The following is a 19,121-nucleotide window of genomic DNA, read 5'->3' on the forward strand; positions in this document are numbered from 1 at the left end:
ACGCTTACGTGGCTGATGTGTTTGAAAAGAATGACTAATTGATTAACAGATAACACGGAGGGTGATTCGGTGGCTCGAAGGCCGTGGAGGAAATAGTAAGAGCTCCCGATTTGAAGATGAGTAAGTTCTGGGGTCTGATGGGCAGCCCGGCGGCATAGTTCACGATCCTGTATTATTCACAGCCAGGGTGGATCTCTTTTTTTTTTTTTTTTGGTACATGCCCCTAGCGGGAACCGAACTGGGGACTCTCTGGTCCGCAGGCCAATGCTCCGACCGCTGAGCCAAACTGGCCAGGGCGCCAGGGTGGATCTTAAATGTTCTCACCACGAAAGAGAAGTGACTGCAGACGGCGGCGTGAGCTGATGCTGGGGAGGCGATCATTTTGCAGAAGGGAAGCCTGTAGGCTGTACCCTTACCCAAGGCCGCAGCGGTCACATCTCACACAGCCGGTGAAGGGCCTTCAACATTACTGTGGGGCTACCTCTGACCCTCAGACGGCAGACGCCCCCTTTCTCAGGAGTGTCAGCTGGTCGAAGCAGAAAAGGCTTCAGCAGGACAAAAGGGGCGATTCTGTCTCCGATGCCGGGCTGTCCGGCAGGTTAAGTGTCTCTGGCTGGATCGATGTTTCTCAGTCTTTCTTTATGGGGACACATCGCTGCTGTCTCCAGGGCAGGGACCTCAAAGGACCTGAAGGTCTTCAAACCCAACCAGCATCCTCTTTCCTTCCACATGAAAAGCCTCCCTGCACGGACTTGCACACCCCGTTTCTCCACTGCACCCCTGCCTCCCCCAAAGTGTGATGCTCAGGATGTTCCCGCGGCCTTGTTGACCAGAGGCCAGGAGCCTTGTCCAGGGAATGGGGTGCCCCCACCCCACAGTCCAGTAGCTTTAGATCCCCTTGGATGCTTTCTGTTCTTCGTGCCATTTGACCCGTGGAAGTCCTACCCTTCCAGCCGTTCCATTCTGTCTGGACATATCGGGGTTCAGCGAGCACCCTGACACTCTGAGCACCGGCTCCGGGCTGAGCATGCACAACCAGGGTCGTTTCAGCAGAAGGGGAGCCGAAGGCAGCAGAAAGCCTTCTGTGAATCACACCCGGGCGTCTATTGGCTGAAGTGTGGGTCACTTAGCACCCCACCCTTCTCATTTCCTGCATTTCGTGAGACTGAGCCCAGCCCGGTGACAGTGCCTCTCCCGCCCATCAGCACTGTCCTGCAGCTCTCCCGGGAGGGCACACGGCGGCATGGATGTGCCCTGGTACCACGGCCCTCTGTCCAAGGTCGACTGCGAGAGGCTGCTGCTCTCCGACGGCGTGGACGGCAACTTCCTGCTGCGGGACAGCGAGTCCATGCCCGGGGTGCTGTGCCTCTGCGTCTCGTGAGTAGCCCCCCACACTGAGACCGTGTGGCGACTCCGGGAACCGTAGTCAAGGGGCAGGGAACCCGCCTTTCACGCCGACTCTGCAGGGAAGTGAGCAGAGCGGGCAGAGCGGAGCCAGCGGGGAGACGCGGGGACGAGCGTCCACGCCCCCCTGCCCGTCCTGGTGGGAAGGCCCACGGGCCAGGTGCCGGGGTGACAAGGGGCAGGCTGCAGGGAGCAGGGGGGGGCGGGGGGCGCCGGCAGAGGTCCTCCGCTGCAGAGTGCGTTTGTTCGCTGTGGAAGTCTGTCTGGGAGACCGAGTTTGTACGTGTACCTGCTGGCTCCGCTCACAGCGCTTCAAGTGTAACATACGTTGGATCTTGTTAGCTCTGCGAAGGGCTTCACAGACCGCGGCCCCCCAGCCGCCGTGGCCGATCGAGGCGGCATCTGATGGATGAAGGGTCAGGGCCTGGGCTCCTCCAGGACCTGCTCCTGCTACCGCCCACCTGGGACTGCCCAGGGGTCTGAGCTCGCGGGACACGCCAGGCCAGAGCCCGAGAGCCGCCCTGGCAGGGGCCTCGTCCCGGCCGCCGAGAAAGCAATCCGTGCGGAAACGAGCGGGAATCTGGTGTCGCTGAGCACCCTCCTCTTTGGAGAGATCACTCAGTCTTTTCTCCTGCTCATAGGCATTAAAACCACCTACAGCAGGTGACATTATTCCTGTTTTGCAGGGAAAGAACTGGAGCTTCTTATTAGATAACCTGTCCCAACCCAACTCATAGCACGTTCTGTTCCCTCTCTTACCAACGCCCCCAGTTCCACTGACTGTGATCACGGGGTCGCCCTGGACCCCAAAGTGCCCGAGCAGGGGACCGTAGACAGGCAGGGGGCCCCGACGGCAGACTCTGCCCTCTGCATTCCCATCTTCTTCGCTGTGTTGGAGCAGCACCATGGCAGCTTCTGTGCTGGTCCTGCCCAAGTCAGAGTATGGGGAAGGCCAGCAATACAGGCAGGAAGTTGGCAAGAGAGCTGGCCTGAGGTGGCACAGACAGGAAATGTACCTGATTGCACAGCCCGATAGAGACCCAGAGACCCCCGCGTGCCCCGCACTGTCCTGTGGCCAGATGTGGGGGCTGGTCTGCCTGTGGTCAGCGGGTCAGAGGGAGACGGCGCCTGGGATGGGGTCCAGGTGTGACGGGTGGGGAGTCTTTCTACAGCCACGGGGAGGGGAGCCTGAGCCCCGGCGGGGTCTTGCCAAGGAGACCAGGCCGGGAGAGTCACTTCTCAGATTCTGAGATCTTTGGGAAGACTCGAGTCCAGGAAGGAAAAAAAATCCACCTTTTTTGTTGTTTCTGAAAAATCAAATCTGGGGAGAGGTATATGTTTTATTCCTCACCTGAGGATATTTTTATATTTATCTTCAGATAGAGTGGGAGGGAGGGAGGGGGAGAGAGAGAAACATCTACGTGAGAAGGACACATCGACTGGTTGCCTCCTGCACAACCCAACCAGGGCCGGGGACGAACCACGACCCAGGTACATGCCCTTGCCTGGGAGCAAACCCTCAACTCATTGGTCCACGGGCCGACGCTCTACTGCTGAGTCAGACCGGCCAGGGCTGGAGAGAGGTATAAAAAAAGAAAGCAGAAGCGATCTCAGACGCGCCGCTCGGAAATCACGGTTCCTGTGCGTCGGTGCCGTCTCCGCAGACCTCCCATGCACGGCGAACGCAGCCCCCACGCAGGACGGCCTCCCCCTCCGGGACAGCCAGCGCCAAGTCCTTCACAGCCGAACTTACACATACAATCATGCATCTAGCCCATTTCCAGTCTGGTCCAATGGGCCCTGTGCGACTGCAGACTACTAGCATTGCACGTACGTCTTTGAGAGTTCGCCCAGCTCCGTCCTCGGGATAATATCCGAGACGGTTAATATCACACCCTGACCCACTCACGCAACACAAACTTGTGGCCCTGCTGTGAACATCGGCGACGAGGCCAAGCCCACGCTCTCGGACGGCTCACTGCCCACTGACGTGGGCGCCGCCACAGCAGAGACAGGCAGACGCAGCTGTTGCCATGGAGAGAACAGCTCCATTTCCTTCTGCTGATCTTTCAAGTTCGATTAAAATAAAAATAAAACTTGAATCACGAACAACTTTCCCCACAAGCCTGGTCACAGCCTGAGACCAGTGGCGACATGTGGGCCAGTCATGCACTGAGGCCTGTAACCACCGTGCACCCTCTAACCCATCGGAAAGGGGACCTGAGAAGTCCTGTATTCTGACCTTTCTGATCTCAACTGAAGACCTGATGCAGAGGTTTAAAAACGGCTCTTAAAAGGCCTGTATGTTTTTCACATCGTAAATGAGTTGACCTTTCCCCCAGGAGGACCGAAAACACAGACATTTCAACACGCCGAGTATTGACTGGGGACCTAACACAGCATCAAATACAGGACACATTTTTCTCTGACACCAAAGACCAACCACAAACTGAAACTTGGTTTACACAGCAGAGCACAAATAACCCGTTCCCGAATGATCTTGACAGCTGTGCCGAGGAGTCGGGACATGACATACCAAGTGTGCAGTGTGATGATTTGGGCATTGGTATGCACCCCTGAAAACATCGCCGCGGCCAAGACCGTGGGGACCCCGAACTTCCCTGGGGCTCTATGCGACCCCTCCTGCCCCAGGCCACCGTCATCTCTTTCTGGCCTTCTTTTCTGCCTTCACAACGTGGTCGATGCATCAAAGGTCCTTCTTTCTTGCTGAGCAGTATTTCATTTTAGGGCAAAGTCACAATTTTTAAAATATGTTTTTATTGTTTTTTTAGAGAGAGGGGAAGGGAGAGAGAAATAGAAACATCCGCCCTGGCCAGTTTGGCTCAGCGGTTAGAGCGTCGGCCTGCGGTCCGGAGAGACCCGGGTTCGGTTCCCACTAAGGGCACGTACTTCGGTTGCAGTTTGTCCCCGGCCCTGGTTGGTCGTGCGGGTGGCAGCCACTCGATGTGTCCCTTCACGTCGATGTTTCTCACTCTCTCTCCCTTCCTCTCTCTCCCTCCTGCTCTATCTGTACAAAAACTGGAAAAATATCCTCGGGTGAGGAAAAAAAAAAAGAAATAGAAACATCCATGTGAGACAGAAACATCGATCGACTGCCTCCTGCACGCCCCCTACTGTGGGTGGGATCTGCAACCCAGGCATGTGCCCCGACTGGGAATCCGACCGGGACCTCTCAGTCCATGGGACACACTCCATCCACTGAGCCACACCAGCTGGGCCAAGTCACATTTTTTTATGTATATTTTTATTTTCAATTACAGCTTCCGTTCAGTATGATTCTGCATCAGGGTAGACGTTGTAAAAGCAGGGCCTTCCCAGTGTTACAATGTTTCCTCACTCAGCCTTCAGGGTAGACCTACAGCCTCCTGGTTGTAAAAGCAGGGCCTTCCCAGTGTTACATTGTTTCCTCACTCAGCCTTCACTGAAGCTGCTACAGACACATCTGGGGCCCCGTCTGTGGCCATGTTCCCATTTCCCCCACGCGAGCCACGTGTGCAGGGCGGGTTTAATGTTTTTACAAAATGGCCACACTGTTCCCCAAGGGGATGCAGTCCCACCGGCAGACGAGCCCCACGAGGCTCACGGTCCCGGCCCCCCTCATTCCAGCCCGTGCAGGAGCGTGCGGGGCCTGCCGCTGTGGTTTTAGCTCACACTGTGCGGATGACGCGCGATGTATTTGTTCCTGGGCTTGTTTGCCACCCATGTGTCTCCCTCGGCGACGCGGTTATTTTTGTGTTTATTTTGTCAGTGAGTCTTGATAGTTCTTTGCATATTTTCGGTGCAAGTTCTTGGTGAGACGGGTGATTCGTAGGTACTTTCTCCCATTTTGTGACTGGTCTTTTCATCCGCTTACTGGTATATTTCAGAGAACAGAGGTTCTCGATTTTCACGGGTGGTCACTTTAGTGCTCCAGTTTTTCTCTTTCACGGGTGGTCACTTTAGTGCTCTGAGTTAGTGGCCTAACTCACTTCCCAGAGATTTTCCCCTGTGGTTTTATAGCTGTAGGCGTCACACTCTGGTTTTATGTTTGTGTCTGGGGTCAAATGAAGTCACTTGTGGGAGAACCTAACACAGGCTCTGTGACGTCTGGGTTTCCACACGGTCGGCCAGGTGCCCGTGGGGGCCTGGTTTGGGCCCCGAGGTGAACCACGCCCCCGCAAAAACACACTACTGAGGCCTCTTCTCGACTCTGGGACTCGGCGCTGCCGGTTGCAGACGGAGACGCATGGAAACCCGTGGCTGCCGCGGACCTGGGGACACACTGGCTCGCCCTGGGCTGGAGTCGGAAGTGGTTCTCCGATCAGCAATGCGGCCTCCTGTCCTCCAGTCTGTAAGTGGGGGTGTCTGATTGCCCGATCCCGTCCGAACTCCGGTCATTTGATTCTTTGGCACGGACGCCAGGTCATCTGAACCTCGGGCCAATGTCCTTTTCTCCATTTCGACGTTTCTGTGGAACCTGCCGGGGTAACAGCGGACACAGGCACTCGGATGTGCCTCCTGGCCCGGAAAGCCACTGTTACGCTGGCGCTGGATGTCACCAGTGACGGCGTCTTGGGATCAGAGAACACAGGGAACATGGGCTGTTTCTTGTCACTCAAGCCGCCCGGTTGGGCCTGTCTTCTAAATTCTGGCTGAATTGCTCGGCCAGGCCCCTGCGCCAGCGAGAATCAGGGCGACACCACGGTCTCACGGGGTCGACGACATGGTTTCCCGAGCAGCACAGGAAACTGCATCTGCGAGTTTCATCCACTTAGAGCTGCGTGAAGACCAGAGAGCCCACCAGGACCACTGAAGCTGTGGACTCTCATTCCCCCTCGGCTCCGCCCACGCGGCCACGTCCAAGCCTTGGTCTCGTTCCTGTTCCCCCAGATGAGGTCTGGAGACAAGCCTTCGGTCCTGGCCAGTTTGGCCCAGCGGTTAGAGCATCCGCCCGTGGACTGAAGAGTCACGGGTTCGAGTGCGGTCAAGCGCACGTACCTCGGTTACAGTTCGTCCCCGGCTCTGGTTGGGTCTGTGGGAGGCGACCAGTCGATGTGTCTCTCTCACATTGATGTTTCTCTCTCGCTCTCTCCCTCCCACTCTATCTGAAGATAAATGGAAAAAAAAAATATGCTCAGGTTAGGATTTTTTTAAAAAAGAAAGAACACGGTCCTTCACTTTTGGGATCCATGATTTGCACACAAGACGCAATGGTAGGTGGTACCTGAGTTTGTTCGTGTAAACACTGACTCACACGGTCGTCTTTCCACAGGTTTAAACATTTCGTGTACACGTACCGCATCTTCAGGGAGAGGCACGGACACTACCAGATCCAGGTAGGGATGCTGCTGCGTGAACACCCGCGACAGCAGCGGACGCTGGGGGAGGGCCTGGGGCTTCCTGACGCGGGACGTGGCGGTGAGGGCAGACGGGGACGGGGAGGCCGGAGTTTGGTCCCGGTTCTGAACTGCCAGGCGGGTTTCAGAGTAGAGACAGGCTGGCTCCCTGGCCGGACGCACCACTGTTGATGAGAAGACTCGTGAGACTGGGGTGGGGAGGGAGGGGGGGGGAGGCAGTCGGGCTCCGCGGGGAGAGCCACCAACAAGCTGTCTCGGGGATTTTTCACTTTTCTGGCTCACCGAGAGCTCGGCACATACACCTTTTTGCTTCTACTGAATGTACTTCTCGGCAACCCTGCGATCCTAGTTCTGAGACACTTGTGCAAGGGGAGCAGACGTCCTACTGCGGATTTCTCAGTGTGTCCACATCCAGGGCTCACTGTGTGAGTCCAAGACTGGATCCCACACACACACACACACAGACACACACACCTATACACACACACACACAGACACACACACACAGACACACACACATACAGACACACACTGACACACACAGACACACACAGACACACACACACAGACACATACAACTATACACACACACAGACACACACACACACACAGACGCACACAGACACGCACAGACACACACATAGACACACAGATACACACACAGACACACACAACTATACACACACACACAGACACACACACACACAGACACACACACAGACACAGACACAACTATACACACAGACACACACACACACACACACAGACACAAACACACAGACGCACACAGACACGCACAGACACACACACACACACAGACACATACAACTATACACACACACAGACACACACACAGACACACACAGACACACACAGATACATTGTCTTCTGTTGAGAAAGCACAGCACTGAGACGACCACAGTGGGAACAGGTGTGTCGGTCACTGAGCAGTAACTGCTTCAGGATGAACTCCTCTTACATCGTCGTCGTGTGGACGAGCAACATCCTTGCTTTAAAAGAAACACTAAATGTCCAGGTTTCAGGGATGTCATGTCTGACACTTACTCTCAAAATGTCAAAGTATTTGTATATATATTTACAACGGAGAGAATAAAAAGCAGATATAGTAAAATCTTAACATTCGGGGTGTAAGTGAAGGACAGAGATGAAAATTTAAAAAAGATTTTTACAACTTTTCTTCAAGTTTAAAATTATTTCAAAACACAATGTTTCCTAAAAAGCAACACACCTTCAGACACTCGTCCTCTGTGGAGCTTCAGGAAGCTCTGGACGACCCGGTGCCTTGCCGTGACCCCTCCTCTGACCCCCCTGAGAGACGCTGCCGGCCAGGTGGCGCCTGGCCCCCTTAGGGACTCAGCCACGCTGCACCGCAGAGAACCTCTGACCCCACGCCGCTGGGTCCCCTGGTGGCCACTGGAGAACAGTGAGCATCCAGAAAGCCCGTCCGGGACAGTGTGCCCAGTGGTTAGAGCGTCAGCCCAGGGACTGAAGGGTCGTGGGTCCGAGTCCAGGTCCAGAGCACGTACCTAGACGGCAGGTTCAATCCCCAGCCCCAGGGGGGTTGTGCAGAAGGCAACCAATCGATGTCTCTCTCTCCCTGCCTTCCATTCTATCTAAAAAAAAAAAACAAAACAATGAAAAAATAGCCTCAGGCGAGAATTAAAAAAAAGAAGAAGAAAAGAACCCCACAGCACACAGGAGCAGAGGAAGCAAACTTGTTTGTGAATCCGGACCGTGAGGTGACCTCAGAGAGCTGTCCTTGGTGTTCCGCTGCTGAGCAGAGCACAGCTGTCCACAGCCGCCCGAGTCCTGTGGGCCTGTTTCAGTTTAAATCGGGACCTCTCTGCCTCGTGTCCTCCCCTGGAGACTGTCCACGGACAGGGTCAAGCGCGTGTTCGAATGCCCGTCGGAAGGCCACCGCGGGTAGTCCGAGCGCCAGCCCGCCAGAGGCACCGAGGGCGACGTCAGCTCCCCTGTGGACAGACGGTGCCCCAGACAGTGGCCCCGGCGGGGCTCACGCAGGACTGCGGCCCGAGCGGGCCCTCAGTGGGCGGCTCACCCCCGTCACTCAGAGTCGCTGTGTCCCAGGCGTCTTGCAGGCGGGGCGTCTGTGTCCCCGGGGGCCCCGAGCCCTGTGCTGACGTTTGCAGTCTGCCAGCTCCGGCTCCGGCTGCCCAAAACCACAGCTGGGGAAGTGCGGCAGGTCACGGGGCCGCGCGGTGACCAGTGGTCTCCTTGTGTTGCAGACGGTGGAGGGCACCCCCAAGCAGGTTTTTCCCAGCCTAAAGGAACTGGTCTCCAACTTCAAGAAACCAAACCAAGGACTGGTGGTCACCCTTCAGAACCCAGTGAGGAGGACCAGCCCCTGCCTGAGGTGGAGGAGGTCGAAGGTGGATTTGGAGGACGACTACGGTGAGAGCTGTCACACGGGCTGGAAGGGGCCCGGGGCCTGCTGGTGCCGGCAGACAGTCTTTCCTGCAAGGTTGGCTCGCAGGCGCCTCTTCCAGGGCCTCCTCCCAGCTTGTCGGGGGCGGTGCTTGGAGCAGGGGGGCACATGGAGCTGGGACATGTCACACCCAGCCCGCCCACAGCTTGGGGACAGACGGACAGACACAGGCAGAAGTCCCAGTGTGAGAAGTGCTCCGAGCCCACCCGAGGCGCACCTGCTCCCGGAGTGTAGCACAGCCTGAGAGCTCACTATGCTGGCCCAGGAGCGAGCTATTTCAGAAGCACCCGACGGGTGGTCAGCCACCCCGGGGCTCAGTCAGGCCGAGGCCTCTCCCATCACCTAACGACAAACTGGTCACAGTCGGTGTGGACCCAGCGTGGACTTCCTGAGACGCTCACCTTAGCCCCAGGCTCTCTTGTCGGGACGTGAGGTCACCTCCGCAGTGAGAGGCAGAGGACAGAGAACCCGGGGACCCGGCCGTCACCCCACAACTCTGCTTTCTCTGCAGCGAGGTCCCTTCAGGCTGCCGCACACGCCGGGCCCCCCCAGACTCAGCACGGCTTAATGAGGAGCCTACCCCCACGCTGTCCCTCTGTCCCCTCCCCCCACACAGGTGTGGTCCCGTGGCCATTTTCCACCAGAACTTAGAGGGAAGAAAGCATCGGAGGGGACGGAGCTAGAAACCAGGGCAGGTGTTTGTACAGCCTGTAGGTGGGGAGATCTGCTCCCACAGGGAGAAGGTAACCGAGAGCCCCAGAGGAGAGCCCTAGAGACTCCCCGAGGACCGGGCTGCACCATGGCCGCTGCGGTCAGCACAGTGAGGCCCACACCCTGGGCGACCGCGTGAGAAACGCCTTCGCCGGCCGCGTCGCCCCCTCCTCGGGCTCCTCGGAACAAGGACGTCCTCGCTCTGGGCGCCCAGGGTTCCTGCCGCAGCCCGACGGGTCAGGGGCCCCAGGTTGGCCAGGAGAGCTCCGTGTGGCAGCCCCGTCCTTGCAGACATCACTTCGATGTGGCGTCGGGCTGCTCTGGGCCGGGGACAGGTGTCCTCTCCCATGAGGGCTTGGCCGGTGCGGCTCCCGGGTGCCGGGCTTCATGCTGGTCTCTGCTTGTCCCCAGAGAACTGCGACAGTGACTACGTGAAGGTCCTGCCCTGAGGACGAGACGACCGTCCTTAGAGGACATGCGGTGGTGGTTCTCCCCGGCGACCCTCCTGCTCCCCTCGAGCTCGTCTGGAAATCAGAGCCTGGAGGACACTCCAGACTGTCCTGGTCTGGTGGCCGCAGACGTCCTGTCCACCCGCCTCCGAGAGGTCACCCACCACCTCCCGTGCACACCGCACGGCGGCCTCGAACCCTTCCCTCGCGCGCTTCCTCGGCACAGGGACTGGGCGAGTCCCCCTGCTGGTCAGAGACGGCCGGTCGACCTCCTTCCACCGGGCAGGGCCAGCCTCCCCCAGACGAGTCAGAGCCCGAGGCCTGTCCTGTGGCCTTGTGACCTGGGACGCAGCTCTCCCTCCGGGTCCTCGTCTCTCTGTCTGGGATGGCTGACACAGGGCCCAGCCTCCCCGCGAGCCTGGTCATGTCAGGTGGACTCGGGTCCTGGAGCGATGGACACGTACGCCCACACGCCATCGGGGACCCCGCCTCGCCAGCCAACCTGTCCTCGGCAGCTGCCTGCCCCTCCAGCCGCAGACCCCGTCTTCTGTCCGGTCGGGACGTCCCGCCCCAGGCAGAAGGAGCACTTGCTCCGACTCCCCGGTTCCATCGACGCGCCCACTCCCAGCAGCAGGGACTTCGCAGAGCGGACGTGGGGGTTGTAGGAACCTGTGTGGTTCCTGATCCCACCCACGCCGTCCTCGTGTCAGGAGCCGGTGCCCCGCCCCCTTGCACCTCTGCGCCCTGATGACCGTGGGACGTGCCACGTCGCTCTGTCTCTTTCTCATCTGCCACCAGAGGGCTCACTTCACCCCCGGCCTCTCTCACGGCACCAAGGAGAGAAGCCCCAGGTTCCAGACAGTGTGAGCAGGCCTGCGGCTGGGCCCCGGGTGCGAGCCGCTCGGAGCCCTGGGTCGCGGTGACTGTCCTGCCGCCAAGTAGAGAAGCACAGAGGTGGATTCAGGACGCAGCCGGCGGAGGGAGAGGCCCTGCTGGTGGGGTCAGGGGAGGCTGCCCGGGGGTGGCCCTGGGTCGTGGACGCTCCGTGAGGGCCGAGGAGGGGCCTGCTCCCGCGCGGACAGCCACCCTCGGCACAGACACTTCCTGCAGGTTTCGAGACCGGACGACTGCGTCCGTGTGGACAGGGTGGTCAGTCTCTGGAGGGCGGGGGTGTGTCTGAGCATCACACATTTCAAAATCCCCTAGAACGAGACTTGTAGGTCAAGACCTTCCAGTGCTGACTCCCGGGTCCTGACGGCCTCTGAGCGCCCAGGCCTGGGCCTGCACGCAGCCTGGTCCCCGGCGGGGTCGGCACCTCTCCGGCGAGCAAGCCCCCTAACGGCTGTGCTGGTGGCAGGACGCCCTGAGGTCGTTGGAAGCCCAGACAGCTCCAGGTCTGGGCACGAGGGGCTGGGGGCCGGCCTGTCCCGGGGGCACTGCCGTGGACCCTGCGCTGCATCCCGCTGAGGGGCGCGGGGCTCATGGAGCTGGTGCCTTCACCGGGCCGGGGGTGCAGGGAGCCAGCATCTCCTTTATTTCTGCATTAAATCCACCCGCTGAATGGAACTGTGACTCTCAGATCACAATATACTAACCACACAACGCGAGTTGCACAGCCTCGGTCCTTGCGTCCTTCTCCGCCACACGTTGTCAGGTGCGGCGGTCTGTCCCTCGAGCGTCAGTCGTCTTGTAGATCTGAGTCTGAGCCCCGGGGGAGGGCGGCCGGACGTTTCTGACCACTATTTAAATACCTTCACTTCTCATGAGTTTAGTCCATTATTTTGCCAATTTTGCCATTTCTTGTTTTTTCTAGGAAAGTACCTTCGTATCTGTTTTCTCGGTGACTGGCACACGGTTCACAATGCTCTTCTGTTCTTTTTAAATAAAGTATTTTTCCTTTATTGACTTTAGAGAGAGAGGAAGGGAGAGGGAGAGAGAGAGAAACATCGATGAGAGAGAACATCGATCGGCCGCCTCCCGCACGCCCCCCACTGGGGATCAGGCCCACAGCCTGGGCATGTGCCTTGACCGGGAATCGCACTGGTGACCTCCTGGTTGGTGCTGGGTCGATGCTCAACCACTGAGCCCCACGGGCCGGGGTCTTCTGCTGTGACCACGGCCGTTTCCCTCCGTCTGTGTCTCGTTCGTTCCCCTTGTTCCTGATCCCTTCTGTCCATCTTGACAGCGTCTCCACCGCCAGCTCTGGGTCTTGTCCATCTTTCCTCGTCTAGTGTTGTGTTTAGGTCGTTGTTCTCGGTGTCACAGACGTTTCCGCTTTCTGAGCTCATCTGCCTTGTTTTCCATTCGTACCGTTTTCTACCAAACACAAGCTCATTGCTCTTCGGGTCAACGTCATTTTGCTGCCCATGGAAACATCCTCCTCAATCCAAGGACCGCTTCGTCCTTTGTGACTGTTTCTAAACGCACGTTTTAGTTTGCGTTCTTGGACGGGTTTCACGCCCCGGAGCATCACGGTGAGCGGGTGCTCGGCCTCCTTCTCTTCCCCTCCCCTAAATGCAGTCGGACGTGTAGCTCATGTAAAACAAGCATTTTTACAGGTTTTCTGATTTTTCATCCATTTGATTTACCAGAGGCAAAGAGGAAGAAGCCTCCCACTTTAACCCATTAGGGTTTAGCTCCGGGATGATCCAAGTCCTCGCCGTCCTCGTCTGTCTGAGGGGGTGTCTTTTCACGACTGTTTCATCATCTCGTCCCGTGTCTTTTCATTTGCGAAGTGTTCCTCGTCGTCACTGAAGATTTTTTTTGCCTTGAGTTATATTTTATATCACACCCTGGTTTTCATCAAATTCATACTTTCTCAAACCTTTGTTTTTATTTAATTTATTATTTTTTAATCTTTTAACTGTCTTTTGTGGACCAAATATTGCTGGGTCAGATTTTTTTCCAGTCTGAGATCTCTCTTTGGCGAGTCCGGCAGCCTTCCGGTGACTATGATTTGTTCTACTGAGATTTATTTCTGCCTCACGACGGCTGCACCCAGGACCCCTACACCTCACGCTGATGCCCCTCGTGTGATGGTGTTTGGGGGGCCTTTGGGGGCATCCGTTTCTGATGAGGCCTCCAGGGTGGAGCCCCTGACGGGATAAGGGCCCTGGGACAGGAAGGGACCCACAGCTCTGAGGAGGGGCTGGGAGGATGGGAGGTGCTGCTGACACCCCAGGAAGGGGTCCCACCCACACCTTGGGCTCCACCCACACCTTGACCTCAGGCTTCCTGTGCTTTTATTTTTCTCTGAAATACTTAAAATGTCTCCATTGTTATAATTAAGCACATTTCTCTCCCTCTGTCCCTGCAGACCCCCTCACTTTCTGATACAGCAAATCTGAGTGCCTTTCGTCCATCCCCCTGTGCCTGTTGTTATAGAAATAACAGTAACTCCACTGACCCAGCTACTCGGCCCACTTTCCCGTACGTTCAAACGTCTCCTCCCTCTTTAACGTTCTTATTCGATGACACGGGGGAACAACTAGCTGGTCATGAACAGTGGGTAGAGGCTTCCACGTTAGATAAAAAATTACAAGTATGTCTATAAAACAGCGGAAGGTCAGACAGCAAAACACGCCCAGTCTTTACTTCTGTTCGGCGATGAAACATTCTTCCCTTTGCTTTTGTCTTCTTTGAAACGTGATTATTTCCGAAGCAAAACAAGTCACCGGGCAGAGAAACAGCTGTTGCATGCCAGGGGCCCCGCGATCCAGGCCGGAACCCGGGGCGGGTCTGGCGGCGAGCCCCGCGCCTCACGGACTGTCCGTGGATCTGAAGGAGGCTTCTTTTCCTCAAGAAGGTGCTTTGCCCGCGAAGAACTCGGAAGAGTGGGAAGGACTCGCCAAAACCCAAACCCCCTGCAGCAAGTCCAAGAGAGTTCACGTCACCACTCCGGGTCCCTATTTTATGTTTGTTTGTTTATCGACTGATTGATATTAGAGAGAGAGGAAGGGAGAGGTAGAAACATCGATGAGAGAGAACACTGCTCGGCCGCCTCCTGCAGGCCCCCCACTGGGGATCAGGCCCACAACCTGGGCATGTGCCCTGACTGGGAATCGAACAGGCGACCTCTTGGAGCAGGGTCGACGCTCAACCACGGAGCCACACCGGCCGGGCCTATTTTGTGTTCGGAAAAGTCGTTGCTAGAGGACCACGTGGGTACAGATGAGGCTCAGAAACCCCAGCTCTCCCCCAACCCCAAACATTCGAATCACAAGAGTGACTCCTAGTTCTTGGTTCTTACACAATAACATCGGGGGAGGGAGGCTCATTGTCTCAAAATCTGGCGGACATAAAAATCGATGCCGCCTTTGAAGGAAGGTGCTTCTTGGGTATCCCCAAAGCTCTCTGCCCTCTTACCCGGTAGCGTTTTCAGGAGGGTCAAGAACTACCACGAAGGTCCGAGAAACAACAAAAAAACAAAAAATAAGCCGAGCCAGTTCCCTGCAGGGTCACCACCAGCAGTGACCGGCCTTCCGCAGGTTGCTATTCGATTCAAGCCGCCAAAGTCTTCAGACACCGCAAGGAAGGGCACAGAAAGAATTAAAACAATGACAAAGGAGAGAGAAAAAAAAAAATCTAAACTTAAAATAGTCTATAATCACAAGACCAAAAAGGTCCCTTTGCTTTGTCCTTTGTCAAGAACAAGTAAACTCCACACACGTGTATTTTTCAAATACACACTTTCAAGGGGGTCTTGAGTGATGGACACTTCGCTCTCTGTGTGCCTCCTAATATCTCTACATTCAGTGATAGTTGAACTGAGTATAAAATAAAGGATTAAAGTTTTTTTTTAAGCTTTACCAGAGGATATTTTTTCCATTGATTTTTAGAGGCAGCAGAAAGGAGGGAGGGAGAGAGGAAGGGGGAGAGAGAAACATCGACGTGAGAGGGACACACAGGTTAGTTGCCTCCTGCACGGCCCCGACTGGGCCGGACATTAAATCTGAAACCCAGGGATGTGCCCTTGACCGGGAACTGAACCCAAGACCCTTCAAAGCCAGGACCCGCTGAGCCACGCTGGCCAGGGCAGGTCGCAAGTTCTTACATCCAACAGTGTGACGCCGCCAGGCGCCCTCCCGTGGTATCGGATCTTGCGGAGATGTCCAGTGTCAACCTGGCCCCTGTGGGTGAGCTTTCTTTTCTGGACTCTGACGGACTCTCTACAATCCTACCTTTGGCCGTAACATGTCCAGATGAGAGTGTCCATCTCTGTCCCGTGTGTGAGCCTCTGTGCCATCTCGGCCCCCCGGTTCCGCCCTTCCCGCACTTCTGGGGAGCACCCCCTTTCCCAAAGCTCCTCCGCCCGCTGCAACCCCTGGCTGAGAGGAGCTGCGTCTGACCTTGTTCTCGCGCGTACTATCTGCGGAAAGATCTTAGGAAAAGCACAGCCTTTCTAAAATGGAGAGTATTTATCTCACGAGTGAGGACCAGACACGACACTACCTCAAGCCTGCCACACGGGGTCAGAAGACCACCGAGAACGCGAGTAGGAAGCTTGCTTCGCACCCTGAGGAACCACAGCGTCCACAAAACTGTGCACCCCCCTCCCCGCGGGGGCCTCAGCTCCGGGGTAACACCAGGCCAGCCGCCCTGGAGTCTGCGGTTCCAGGCGCATGGAAACCCTCCCGCGATGCACCGCGCAGACCCACACCGAGACCCCACGGGCGTCTGTGCCGAGGCCCTGGGCCGGCTGTGCCCCTCACCAGTGGGGCAGCTGGACAAGTGGCCAGGACCCCGTCTCCGACGCCTTGAGGAACCGGGCCCACAGCTCTCCCTGCAGGGGGCTGGCGTCGGGAGCAGAGCCCAGGGGAGCCGGGAGACACCGTTTTCCCTGCGCCCTGTGCTGTCGGGTGCCGGGCTGGGCCTATGTTCCCGTCCTACGTGACTAGTCAGTGTTTGGTGACACGTCTCTCATCCCTGAACACGGTCCAACCAAACAAGATGCTTCTGGGCCACAGACACCTGGAATTTTCGAGCTGCTGTGATGGGGGGATCACCCCCCCCCAAGTTGAAACCCAAGCCTTCAGGTTTCCGCCTTTGATCAGCTGCAAGGCCACCTGCTTAGCACAACCCCAGCCTCAGGTGACCCATCTGGGAAATGGCGCCGACATGCTCGTTCACAGGGTGGGCGGTGTGATGAGACCGCGCGCGCCTCTGAGCGAGCTGAGCAGTGTCTGCGTCTGAAAAGTGGGCTTCCGGGACCACGCCTTCCGAGGGCCACTGGGGACACCAACGCCGTGGAACCGCCGGCGCTGGATGCAGGGGACCCTGGCGGCTGGGAATCAAGCACCGATTCACAGCCCAGCCCAAGTGAAGAACGAACACTGCGTGCGGACTGGGGCTGAGCAGCCGGAGAGGTGACGGCAGGGCAGGTGCCGGCTCTGAAGTGTGACCTCTGCATGAACGGGCACCTGTGCCCACTCCTGCCAGCCATGCAGCGAGGTGCTCGGGCTGGACCCAGAGGGCGCACGGCCCACAGACCATTCCCCACTTTGCGAATGGCCCCCCTCCATCCTCCTCCGCTCAGCCCTCAGGAGCAGGGATGGGGGAGGGGGCTGCCAAGGTGGGCGGCTGGCTGACAGGGGCCCTGGGAGAGCCGGTCCAGCCTCCCCCCCGCCCCCGTTCGGCACGGGCGTGCACACCTGCACACAGAGTCGCCCAGATGACATCGCGGGTCCCTCAGGTTCTGTTCGGAGCAAGTCAAACCGAGTTCCTGCGCGGGCCAGGTGGGTGGGGAGCGGGGCACTTACTTGGCCGTTTCGGGGACCTCTCTCCAGGGCCCGAGGCTGACAGTCTCCTCGAGATCCGGCCCCCTCGCAGCACGGTCCCCAGACTCCTGGAGCCCCCGCTCAGAACACCAGCCGCTCCCGCCCATCAGGACAAAGACCAAACCAGCAAAACCAGACAGATTTTATTGTGCTGCCTTGTAGCAGAAAACTACTAAAAATATAAATATAAAATCTCTAGAAAATTCTCAGGATAGCTCTGCAACCCTCCTCCTCCCCAGGCGGGGCAAGGTCTGTTCGTGCGAGGCTGAGGGATTACAGGTGCACCTGTCTCACCCCCCCAGGGCCTGTGGGGCACAGCTGGGCTGGACAGGGGACACAGGGCGGGGAGAAAGGCAGTGGCCCCAACTTTCTCTGTGGACACAGAACGCTGTCCTGCGTGGGCAGGCTCCCGGAGAAGCTCACTCGGGGTCCTGCCGGGAGGCGGCCATCGGGTGCGGACAGACGTGGAAACAGGTGAGCTCTGTGCAGGGTGGGTCTGAGTCGTGGCCTCAGCAGGGTCACGTGCCCTCCGGCCTGCCCTGGCGCAGGTGCAGTGCCCGCCTGTCTGCACCAGCCTCGGGCAGCAGCACCGGCCCTGCTGCTGGAGCGTGAGGCGTCCCGAGAGGCCCAGCTGGTGCACAAGGCGGGACCCTCATCCCCTGCCAGCATCAGACAGGCGCCTCAGGAACTCGGGGTCGCCTGGCGTGGTCCTGGGACCGCCTGGTCTGGGGGCCGGACGTGGATGAGCCTGAGTGTGGTGTGAGGGGCAGGGAGCTCAGGGCAGCAGGCCCTTGATGTCTGACCCTCAGCCACAGGGTCAGGGCCAGAGCCACCCTGGTCTCTGGGGAGGAGGCAGCTCTCCAGCGGGAGCAAACGGCCCTGGGCAGCTGGGCTTGCTCCCCGCACTGCAGGAGGCCCTCTGCCCAGGCCCCACGTTCTGTGCGGAAGCCTGCGCGTCCTGGGATCGGGCCAGGCAGTGCACAGTGAGCCCGAGGACTGAGGACGAGTGCACAGCGGGTGGTGGTGGGGTCACGTCCGAGTGACTCCCCTGGAGGAAGCAGGACCCAGTCAGCCTGCTCAGCTGACCAGCCTGGGGTGCCCACATCAGGGACCCTTGTGGGGAGGCCAGGCTTCCCTGTGAGCTCGGGGTGATAGGAATGGAAGACGGGATGGGAGGGAGGAGGCACAGATCCCCTGGCTGCAGAGGTGAGTGTGTGGGGGGCTCCAGGGGGTGGGGGAGGGGCTCCGGGGGGGCTCCAGGTGGGTGGGGGAGGGGTCCAGTGGGGGGCTCCAGGGGGTGGGGGAGGGGTCCAGTGGGGGGCTCCAGAGGGTGGGGGAGGGGTCCAGTGTGGGGCTCCAGGGGGTGGGGGAAGGGCTCCGGGGGGGCTCCAGGTGGGTGGGGGAGGGGTCCAGTGGGGGGCTCCAGGGGGTGGGGGAGGGGTCCAGTGGGGGGCTCCAGGGGGTGGGGGAGGGCTCCAGGGGGGGCTCCAGGGGGTGGGAGAGGGGTCCCGTGGGGGGGGCTCCAGGTGGGTGGGCATGGATGGGAGATGGTGGGGGGAGGGGAGAGGAGAAGGGATATGGTGGGGGGCTCCAGGTGGGTGGGGAGAGGGTAGGTGTGGCAGGGAGATGGTGGGGGGTGGAGGGGAGCAAGGACTCCTGGGAGATGTGGGGAGTGACTGAGGGGAAGCCCACAGTGAGCAGGGGCTGGAGGAGGAGCCCTGGGTGGCACCTGCTCAAGGGCAGGGAAGTTCTCTTGTTGCTGCAAAGGCCCCCAGGGTGGGGGCTGCCCCGACAGGGTGTCCTGGCAACAGGAAGACAGCAGGACAGGACCCCTGGGGGAGACAAGAACAGAGTGGGGACCCCAGAGGCCAGCCCCTCACAGCTCCAAAGGCACCACGGTTGGAAGGCAGGCGAGGCCCCAGAGATGCGGGCAGGAGGCTATTTCGGCACCAGAGCG

At 58.5% G+C, this 19,121-nt stretch overlaps 1 protein-coding gene across 1 annotated transcript; it reads left to right on the top strand.

The window, feature by feature from the left end:
* Positions 1-1,206: 1,206 nt before the first annotated feature.
* Positions 1,207-10,404, top strand: SH2D1B (SH2 domain containing 1B). Its single transcript, XM_036273490.1, has 4 exons — positions 1,207-1,377; positions 6,677-6,740; positions 9,029-9,194; positions 10,351-10,404. Exons 1-4 carry the CDS (start codon positions 1,244-1,246, stop codon positions 10,386-10,388), a joined length of 402 nt encoding a protein of 133 aa, XP_036129383.1. The 5' UTR covers positions 1,207-1,243; the 3' UTR covers positions 10,389-10,404.
* Positions 10,405-19,121: the final 8,717 nt, after the last annotated feature.

Source organism: Molossus molossus, unplaced genomic scaffold (genome assembly GCF_014108415.1).
Source record: "Molossus molossus isolate mMolMol1 unplaced genomic scaffold, mMolMol1.p scaffold_m16_p_20, whole genome shotgun sequence".
Lineage (NCBI taxonomy): Eukaryota > Metazoa > Chordata > Mammalia > Chiroptera > Molossidae > Molossus > Molossus molossus.